We start from the raw sequence: 10,701 nt of genomic DNA, 5'->3' as shown, positions 1-10,701 counted from the left end.
GGCGTGGCCTCGGCCCCACCCTCCTTTGCCCCGCTTTGCCTTTCGGAGGAACTCAGAGGAGAGGATCGGCGCAGCTGCTCCGGGAGAGAGACAAGCCAAGAGCCCAAAGGATGGCAAGGCCCATCATCCCCTTCCTCCTCCTCTTCCTGGCTCTTCTGGGGGCCAGAGCCATCAAAGGTGGGGATGCCCTGGTTTTGGGGGGGTGGGGGGGTTCCTTGGGGGAGCTCTAGCCCTTTCCTACTTATGGGGACCCTCCCTCCCCCGAAGGTTTCCCAGAGGGCCCTTCTGCCTCCTCCGAGGCTGAGAGAGTGTGACTGCCCTGTTGGGAGGAAGCCGGGGGGTTCCGGGGGGGCCTTTCTCGGTCCCCCATCTCCTCCTCCTCCTCCTCTTTTTATTACTGGGGTCAGAGGGGTTTTGGGGTGTTGGTGAACCGTGTTCCTCGGAGAAAGCGGCGGAGAAAGGGCAGCTGCCTTCTTTGACCATCTGTCCAGTTCTTTACTAACTTTGCGACTTAAAAACATGTCGTTCTTTCCCTTCTTTGCCCGGGATCCTGAGCAGCCCTTGCGCTCCCTTCAAGGCTCAGCCACAATCATGGCAGGAAGAGCGATGCTCTTTCATCCCGGAGGAATCACTGATTCGCCACAACTGGCCAGAGGAAGCCCCGGGGCAGGTCCTCCTGGAGGCTGCCAGGAGCCAGGACACAGTCACAGACTCTGGCCCAATCTTCTCCAACGCAACACACAGACACACTCTTTCGGTAGGAAACTCTCTGGGTCGCACCTGCTCCGTCTTTCCTTTGCTGTGAGCCGCCTTGGAGCCTCCGCTGGCAGAGAGTCACTACTAAGCATTAGATGAAAAGTGGAGTCCAAGGAGGCTTTCATGGATGCTGCTGGAGCCTGGGCTGCCTTCCTCTGGGGCCCCTCCTGGGTCTCACCTCAAGGGTCCTCTGGGGCCAGGGATCTGCCAGTCCCTTCCTCCAAAAGGGAGCCGAAAAGCCCCTAGCCGTCCCTGGTGGCCTCCCTTCCCAGGACTATCCAGGGCTGACGCTGCTTGGCTCCCAAGGTCCCAGGGACATGGCCAGAGAGACACACAAAAACTATGGAATAAACTGCATGGCTCAGTCTGACTAAAGGCAAGAGGAAGAACGGAGAAATCGCACGTGTCTGAAATATTGTGGGCATACACTCTGCTCTGTTGTTCCACTGTCTGCGTAGATGCAGAGGTTGTGTGCTTTGCCGACTCTCGAACGCAGCAGGGCATTGTCCACGTGAGAAGCAGCAACCCGTGTCTAGATCGAAACCGCACAAGGCTGAAGACGGAGCTTTGCGGATGGCGACTGCAAACGCCAAGCTGACATTGAGTCTCACACATGTTCCTCTCACGCCCAACAGGGGGCACTGTTTTTAAAAACACATACTTTTTACCTGTCAGAGGTGTGAAATCTATGTAATAACAGGTCTATGAATACAGAAACAGGCGTGTATTTGAATGGAACGCTGTGTCAAAAGAACTTTTGGAGATTTAGGATTTTGAACAAACAAACATTTCCATCTTTATGGATATAGATATGTGTGTCTCTGTGTGTGTGGTTCTTGTTATTAACCACCTTTGAGTCAATTCTGACTCATGGCTGCCCTGAGGACAAGGCATCTCCAAGGCCTCCCTGTCCTCTGCGGCTCCTCCAATGCTCTGCTCAGGTCCTGCAAACTCAGACTCATGAATGACCTCCTTGAAGGTCATAGAGTCAGAGAGTTGGAAGAGGTCATCTTACCCCAACCCCTAACCCCAACTGTAACCCTAACCCTGAAGGTCACATAATCACAGAGTTGGAAGAAGCCACCCTAACCCCAGCCCCAACCCTGTGCTCCATTAGCCATCGTATGTTTGCAATATGGTCCCTGGTGCCCCTTCCTTTCCTCAACCTGAAAAAGAACATACAGTTGGCCCTCCACTTTTGCACCTTTGACTGCTTGTTGTTCAGGAGTTTGTTGCCAGGAGGGAAGGAGGCAGGGCCTTCAGTTATTGGTGGTTCTCCCACTTTCACGGGAGTCTTCCGCTCCTAAACCCCCCAAAGTGGAGAGCCAACTGTATACATTCTTTTTAAATTGCGTTTTGTATTTTAACATCTTGTATCCCGTCTCGAGCCTTGAGGAGAGGGGGAAATAGATTATTATTAGTAGTAGTAGTAGTAGTAATGTATTTTCCTCCTGCAGTCCACATGGAAACGCAGCTGGACTTCTTCCAGGAGAGCTTTCCATCAGGAAAGGAGTCTGGGGAGTTCCTCCAGGACTTTGACGGAGAGGAGAAGTTCCACGTGGATTTGGACCGCAAGGAGGACGTCTGGCGGCTGCCCGATTTCACCCACATCACCAGCTACGATGCCCAGGGGGCCCTCAACAACATGGCCATCATGAAGTTCAACCTGGGGCTCCTCATGAAGCGCAGCAACCGCACTCGGGCCCAGAATGGTACCAGGAATCGGGAGTGGGCCAGATGGGGCTGGTGGGGGCCTCTCCATTTCCCCATACCTCTGAGTAATGCCTCCACTGAGTCATAAAATCATAGAGGGGGTCTCTAAAGGCCACCCAGTCCATGCACAGCTAAGGCAGTCCTGAAAGATGCCCATGCAAAGAGCTGCAAAGATGGACAGTCCACCACCTCCAAGGCAGTTTATCCCCCGTCAAGCAGCAGAGTAGACTTGGAAGGGACCTCCAAAAGATGCCCATGAAAGACCTTCATGGTTTGCAGACCCTTTACCATTTTAGTCACCCTCCTTTGGACATGCTCCAGTTTCTCAATGTCCTTTTTGAATTGTGGTGCCCAGAAGTGGACACAGGGTTATTCTAGGTGAGGCCTGACCAAAGCAGAACAGAGGGGCACTATTACTTCTCTTGATCTAGACACTAGACATCTATTGATGCAGCCTAGAATCGCATTGGCGTTTTTAGCTGCTGCATCACACTGTTGACTCACGTTCAACTTGTGGTCTACTTGGACTCCCAGATCCCTTTCACACATATAAGTCTCCTTAAGCCAGGTGTCCCCCATCCTAGATCTACGCATTTCATTTTTTCTACTTTCCATTTCTCCCTGTTGACTTTGTTATCTTGGGCTCAGCTTTCTAATCTGCTGAGGTCATAGCTGTATACATTTTCCTAGCGTCATCTTAGCTGCTTCTGCTTCTGCAATATGGAACTGAATGTGGAGGCGCCAGTCCTGCAGGGGAGCTTCCTCATGAGTAAGATGGAGGGAGGAGAGGGGAAGAAGGGCTGTGTGTCGGGGGATCCCTAATGCCTTCTTCTCCCCCCACTCTTTTCTCAGTGGCTCCTTCAGTCAGCGTCTACAACAAAGGCCCCATGGAGTTCAGGGAGCCCAATGTCCTCATCTGCTTCGTGGACAATTTCTCTCCTCCGGTGGTGAACATCTCCTGGCTGAAGAACGGAGAAGAGGTCTCTGAAGGGGTGCAGGAAACTGGCTACTACCGCAGCGTGGACTTCACCTTCCGGAAGTTCTCCTACCTGCCCTTCGTCCCGGAGGACGGAGACTTCTACGTCTGCCGGGTGGACCACTGGGGTCTCCAGGATCCTCTGACCAAGATCTGGTGTAAGTCGGCCCCTCCAGCCTCCTTCCTCTGAGCTTCAGGAAACCCAGATTCTCAGCTGGGAGGACTAAAAACCCCAAGGTCTGAGCAAAACATGAACATTGTGTGCGGCATGTTCCCAGCTTTGAGAGGGAATGAGGAGAAGTACAATAGGATCACAGAGCTGGAAGGAAGCCCAGGGCCCCTCTTGTCCACCCTCACCATTAAAGAAGGATTTCTTTAGCAGTGGGCAGATGGGAGAGAGGGAGATGTAAGCACCGGTGGTGTACCTACTACATCTGACACCATCTTCGGATACTCCTTCCTCTCTTCAAAAGCCTTGTTCTGGATCTGGTGGAGCTGCTGCTCAGGTGGAGATGGGGGAGACTTCCTTTCCCATCCGGTCAGCAGATCCTCCAGATCCACAAGGCAGACCCTTCTTAGAATCATAGAATCATAGAATCATAGAGTTGGAAGAGACCACTAGGGCCATCCAGTCCAACCCCTTCCATGCAGGAAATCACAATCAAAGCATCCCCGACAGATGGCCATCTAGCCTCTGCTTAAAGACCTCCAAAGAAGGAGACTCCACTACACTCCGGGGGAGTTTGTTCCACTGTCGAATAGCCCTTAATGTCAGGAAGTTCTTCCTAATGTTCAGGTGGAATCTCTTTTCCTGGAGCTTGCATCCATTGCTCCATTGTCTCTTGTTCTCTGGAGCAGCAGAAAACAAGCTTGCTCCCTCTTCAATATGACATCCTTTCAAATATTTAAACAGGGCTGTCATATCACCTCTTAACCTTCTTTTCTCCAGGCTAATCATCCCCAGCTCCCTAAGTCGTTCCTCATAGGGCATGGTTTCCAGACCTTTCACCATTTTAGTCGCCCTCCTCTGGACACATGGCTCCAGTTTCTCAATGTCCTTTCTAAATTGTGGCGCCCAGAACTGGACACAATATTCTAGGTGGGGCCTGACCAGAGCAGAATATAGTGGCAATATTACTTCTCTTGATCTAGACACTATACTTCTATTGATGCAGCCTAAAATCGCATTCACCTTGTCAGCTGCCGCATCACATTGTTGTCTCATGTTCAACTTATGGTCTACTTGGACTCCTAGATCCCTTTCACACGTAGTTTCATTCAACCAGATGTCCCCCGTAATCCTATATCTGTGCTTTTCGTTTTTCCACCTTAAGTGCAGTACCTTACATTTCTCCGTGTTGAATTTCATTTTGTTAGCTATGGCCCAGTTTTCTAATCTGTTCAGGTCATTTTGAATCTTGATCCTGTCCTCTGGGGTATTAGCTACTCCCCCTAATTTGGTGTCATCTGCAAATTTGGTTATCTTGCCGGAAAACCAGGTGACACCCCAGTGCTGTCCGTGCCCCTTTCACCCCTTTAATAAGCCCACAACAATGGCCCAGCAGGAGACTCAGGACGTGGCCCAGGTGGCCCATCTTTGGCCAAGGAGGAGAAATAGGGAAACAGGAGAGGTCAGGGCCAGGTGGTGGGAGAGAAGCCAGACCCCCGGGTGGGACCCCTTCGGTCAAGTGCCAGGGAAACGGGTCCACATGCTTGCAGGCACTTCTCACTTGCACTTTGTCTCTTCTCTCTCTCATGGTCCCAGATCCCCGGAAGCCGGTTCCCATCCCAGAGACAGCGGAGAACGTGGTCTGTGGCCTGGGCTTGGCCCTTGGCATCCTGGGGGTCATTGTGGGCCCCATCCTCTTCTTCAAGGCCAGGAAGATGAAGGAGGGCAATGGCCTCCATCGTGGCAGCAGCAGGGGACCCTTGTGAGGAGGAGGAAGAAGGGCTTCCGGTGGAGCAGCTGGAGGGTAAGCGCCACCTCCTTCTTTTTTCCTTCTGCATCCATTTCTTCTTCTTTTTCCACTTCTTCCTCTTTTTATACCACATCTTCTTTCTCCTTCTCTTTTCTCTTCTACCTCCTCCTCCTCCTCCTTTTCCTCCTTCTCTTCTTCCTTTTTCACTACCTCTTCCTTCTCCTCCTCTTATTCCTCTATCACTTTTCCTTCCTCTCCTCCTCCTATTGCTTCCCTCCTCCTCTTTCTCTTATACTTATTCCCCCTCCCCTCCTCCTCTTTTTCTTCCTCCTCTTTTTCTTCTTGCACTACCTCCTCCTTATTCACTTCCTTTCTCCTTCCTTTCTTTCTCTTCCACTATCCCTTCCTCTGCTTTCTTCTCTTCCTTCTCCTTATGCTTTCCCTCTCCTCCTACTCTTCCTCTTACACTTCTTCCTCCTCCCCCTCCTCCCTCCTCTCCTTCTTCTTGTTCCCTACTTTTCTTCTTCTGCTTCCTCCTTCTCCTCCTTCCAATAGTCCACTCTTCTTGGCTTCCAGGGAGATTTGCTTTCAGTCTGGATTTGCTTTGGGGCCCATTCCTTTCTCTTCTCCTTTTCCAGGTAACCCCTCTGAGCCCAGGAGGCCTTTCTGCCCGGCTGGACCCTCACTTTCTGCAAGGAGGGCCTTCCTTCTCTGCCGCTTCTCCTTCCTGGACCAGACTGGCTTGCAAAAATCAGCCTTGAGAACCTGCTCCTCGCTTGAAAACCGTCTGCTCTCCTCTGCTGAAAGCACCCAAATTTCTCCCCAAATTCCCAGATCCTGCTGGGCTGGGTGTCCCTTGCCTCTTCCCAGGCCAAAATGGAGACCATGAAGCAGCGTACCTTCAGAAACAACCCACAGGGGCTCACAGAGAGAGAACACGGTTTCCTCTTCCGAAATCAAAACCAAAATTAAAGCTCAGGGGATCGTTCTTTTCGATTTGCTTAGAGAGGTGATGGGAGAGGGAACCTTTCTACTTTGTATTGAGAGCAGAGTGGAGGGTGAGCCCTGCCTGAACTACTGCAAATGCATTGACCTCTTTGGGGAAATCTTTGCAAGCTGCAGCAAGGAATCAATTAAGCTTTGAAAATTATGCCAAGATGCACCTCTGCTCCCTGAGATGGAGATTTGCACCCGGATCTTCACTCTTGGCTGGAGCTGAGCCTAGAATTTGAACCCTTGTCTCACATTTAGTGACAGGCCACAAAAACTGGAGGCTCAGAGCCAGGCCTTGAGATCTGGCCATCCGAATTACTTTAACAGCCAAAGATATGTGTGCACTTTTGCAAAGGAATTTTAAAAATGTGTGCTTTGGATTAGAGGGTCAATCTTGCAGCCTCCTCCGAAGGTTTTTGGACTGCAGCTCCCAGCTCCCCTCACTCTTGGCTCTGCTGGCCAGGGGCTGCTGGGATTTGCAGTGTGACACCATTCTGACCCCTGTTCCTTGGGAATTACATTCTTTATTCTGTGCCAGGTAGCCTCACTTGGAACACCTCCATTCCTGCCCTCTGGAGTTCATGGCTCAGGAAGGAAGGGTCCCTGGCCTTTTAGGCAGAAGGGTCATCGAAGGGGACTGGGGACCCCTTGCCCCAGGGGCTGCTGGGATATACAGATTCCCGGGGCTTTGCTCAGGCAGCAGGAGTTCATCCTGGGTCTGTTTTGCTCAGCCAAAGAAGGGGGAGGCTTTGGGGATTGATGCGGGGTTAAGGGATGTCTCTCTTGTGACCGGAGGCTGGACAAGAATGGCCAGACACCCAGTTTGCAACCCCAAACCCCAGCGGAGTCTTGCATAGAAAACAAGCGCATGCAATTCATCTCCTTTGGGCTCCAGTTTCCAAAGTGGGCAGAAGAGGACTTCACCGGATCCAACCCGGCCATTGGCTTCATGCACAAGATGCTCTTTGCTCATATCAAGCTTTCTTGCTTGGAATAAACACTTGCATAAGAAGGTCTCCTCCTCTCCACTCTCTCCATTTGCCTTTGCTCGGTGGTCTGTGTGGGCTTAGGGGTGCCATCTCCCCCCCCCCCCTTGGCAGGACAAAAGAAATTGAGAAGTGGGGCAGGGGCAAGGTGAACCCGACAGTGGCATTCATACCAATTCAATGAATGTGGGGTGTTGAGGGGTGGCATCCAGGGGCCTCCTTGTGGCCAGATGGGGGTTGCCTTGGGGCCAAGCTCCTGCCCTCTTCCTCAGTGGGACCCTCTGGGGAGATAGCCAGGGTCCCCAGGGGCTTCCCTCTGTCCCCCGACTGGAAGTCTTCCATGCTTCAGGGATGAAGCCCACCCTCCATGCTTCTCCCAAAGTCATGGGGCACATGGAGGCACTGGGTGCAAGAGAGGGCCCAGGAGGGCCTGGGGTCTTTGGGTGCTGCCTCTGCCGGCTGCCGGGGGGCCAGGGCCAGCAGGGCTTTCGCCACGATGGAGCCAAGGGCAGCATCACAGAGGGACAGATGGACACATTCATGGGTGGCTGCGTTGGCCATTTGACAAATCCAAACGAAACCCCATCGATGACACCTTTGTTGACCAACTGAAATGCAAAATAGACTTGTTGCAAGCTTTCGAAGCTGCGTGGGTTTCTTCACCAGGCGAGAGGTTACAAACCAGACAGGAGAAGAAAAACAATTGGAGATGTTAGTCAAATGCCTGCTGCATGTTGTTTCAGTCCTCAAGGAAGAGGCTGTGATGGGGAGGATGCATCTTTTGCAGGCAGGCTCCCATGGGGCAAGAGGGAGCTTCTCCAAGTCCAGGGAATGCAAAGCCCCTTTGCCCCTCAGGAGGGACCCTGCCAGCCTGGCCAGCTAGTGCCCAACCGGGCAGTGGGCTCAGCTGGCCAAAGGGGCTCAGGCCGGAGGCCTCCAGGGCCATCGTCCAGCGGGGCTGCATTGGAGGCAGCAGCGGAGTTGACACTCGACTCGAGTCAAAGGGAGGCCAGTCTGCATTGACTTCTGCAGTGAGGAGGTTGCTGCCAAAGCCATCCTTCGTCTGCCTGGCAACCGATGACCAAGAGAGTCCCAGAGGCTCTGATTGGCTAAGATTGACTTTGGCCCTAGGAAAGTCCCTTCAGAGGAAAGGACTCCAAAGCCCATCATCCTGAGGGCAACTGCCAGCCCTGGAAACAAAACCCCAACTGATCGCTCAGGCTTTCTTTTTGGGGTTTAGCAAGTCTGTCTGCACAAATCCTGCCTGGGAATGGCCCCTTTCCCCATGAACATGATGCATTAAGCCCTTTAAACCTAGAGTGCCATTTGGCACTCTGCACATGCTCAGGGGCACCCTTCCCTCCAACCAACAATAATTAAATAAACAGGGTTAAATGCAAGAGACCAAAAGGATGCAAGGAGTGCAGGATCGAGGCTTTGCAGAATGAGAAACTCAGGCTCTGCTGCTGTGTAACTTTCCTCAGCGGTGTAAACCAAGGGAAGGGAAGGCCCTTGCAAATTATAGAGACCGCAAGGGCCATCCAGTCCAACCCCCTGCCATGCAGGAAATCCAGATCAAAGCATCCCTGACAGATGGCCATCCAGCCTCCGTTTGTGTTTGAAGACCTCCAAGGAAGGAGACTCCACTATAATCTCAGAGGAAGGAGTGTGTTCCACTGTCGAACAGCCCTTACTCTCAGGAAGTTCCTCCTAATGTTGAGGTGGAATCTCTTTTCCTGTAGCTTGCATCCATTGCTCCATTGGGTCCTGTTCTCTGGAGCAGCAGAAAACAAGCTTGCTCCCTCTTCAATATGACATCCTTTCAAATATTTAAACAGGGCTATCATATCACCTCTTAACCTTCTTTTCTCCAGGCTAAACATCCCCAGCTCCCTAAGTCGTTCCTCATAGGGCATGGTTTCCAGACCCTTCACCATTTTTGTCGCCCTCCTTTGGACACGCTCCAGTTTCTCAATGTCCTTTTTTAATTGTGGCGCCCAGAACTGGACACAATATTCTAGGTGGGGCCTGACCAGAGCAGAATACTTCTCTTGATCTAGACACTATACTTCTATTGATGCAGCCTAAAATAGCATTGGCCTTTTTAGCTGCCGCATCACACTGTTCACTCATGTTCAACTTGTGGTCTACTTGGACTCCTAGATCCCTTTCACACGTAGTTTCATTCAGCCAGGTGTCACCCATCCTATATCTGTGCATTTTATTTTTCCGCCCTAAGTGCAATACCTTACATTTCTCTGTGTTGAATTTCATTTTGTTAGCTTTGGCCCAGCTTTCTAGTCTATTCAGGTCATTTTGAATCTTGATCCTGTCCTCTGGGGTATTAGCTACTACTCCTAATTTTGTGTCATCTTCTAATATGATAAGTATGCCCCCAATTCTGTCATCCAAGTCAAGATGTTGAATAGCACTGGGCCCAGGACAGGCCTTTGTGGCACTTTGTGGTCACTTCTCTCCAGGATGAAAAGGAGCCATTGTTGAGAACCCTTTGGGTTCGGCCGGTCAACCAATTACAGATCCATTTAACAGTTCCTTTGTCTAGCCCACATTTTACAAGCTTGTTTGCAAGAATGTCATGGGAAACCTTGTCAAAGGCCTTACTGAAATCAAGATATACTATATCCACAGCATTCCCTTCATCTACCAAGCTGGTAATTGTGGCAACCCCACTGGCAAAACCATGGGGTCGCGACCCTCTCTCAGGATAGCAATGCTAATCAAGATTGAGATGTGGCAGTTCTGCTGGCAAACCAGAGAACTGTGACCCTCTCTCAAGATAACAATGCTTTATCCATAATCAGATAGATAAGTCCATGCTGACTTAGCAGGTCTTCACATCCTGCTTCCACTGCAAAAAGGGCACGTAACCTAGCAAATGATTGTAAGGCAAGCAACGGACTAATGTAAGCAAGATGACAATAAAAGGCCCAGCCAAAAACCTGGCTGAAGAGGCTTGTGAACCCCCATTGCTGTCTCTGCGTCTCTTTGCCGCGACAAAGAAGGAGATCAGGTTTGTCTGGCATGACTTCTTTCTCTGAAACCCGTTTTGGCTTTTTGTGATTATGGCATTGCCTTCTAGATGTGTGGGGGAAATGGTAGCATGCACTTTTGCAGACCTAATTCCTGAGATGCAAGGAACACGAGGATGCAAAAGGGATCTTGTGGCACCTTTGAGACTTATCTTGCAAAAGAAGTTGTAGTCTAAGCTTTCGTAGACTTAATTCCTGAGATGCAAGGAATATCAGGATGCAAAGGGCTCTTGCAACCCCTTTGAGATGTAAATCTGTGGGGGAAACATTGCAGCATGTACTTTTGTAAACTTAATTCCTCAGACGCA

At 51.1% G+C, this 10,701-nt stretch overlaps 1 protein-coding gene and 1 pseudogene across 2 annotated transcripts; both read left to right on the top strand.

Annotated features, from left to right (window-relative positions):
- Positions 1–10,701, top strand: part of LOC149278102 (uncharacterized) — a 250,232-nt pseudogene that overhangs the window by 185,636 nt on the left and 53,895 nt on the right.
- Positions 54–7,381, top strand: LOC149278104 (H-2 class II histocompatibility antigen, A-U alpha chain-like). 2 transcript variants are annotated; one of them, XM_089502371.1, is made up of 5 exons: positions 54–177; positions 2,214–2,468; positions 3,322–3,603; positions 5,211–5,376; positions 6,003–7,381. In XM_089502371.1, the coding sequence occupies exons 1-5, from the start codon at positions 111–113 to the stop codon at positions 6,004–6,006; spliced, it is 774 nt and encodes a 257-aa protein (XP_089358497.1). In that variant the 5' UTR covers positions 54–110; the 3' UTR covers positions 6,007–7,381. The 2 variants fall into 2 exon arrangements, with proteins under 2 accessions (XP_089358497.1, XP_089358496.1); XM_089502370.1 differs by having other exon boundaries at positions 5,211–5,418.

The sequence above is a fragment of the Sceloporus occidentalis genome, unplaced genomic scaffold, assembly GCF_023333645.1.
Source record: "Sceloporus occidentalis isolate IW3139 unplaced genomic scaffold, rSceOcc1.0.p SCAF_201, whole genome shotgun sequence".
Lineage (NCBI taxonomy): Eukaryota > Metazoa > Chordata > Lepidosauria > Squamata > Phrynosomatidae > Sceloporus > Sceloporus occidentalis.
Note: the sequence above shows the minus strand (reverse complement) of the source record. Positions and strands in the feature narration are given on the sequence as shown.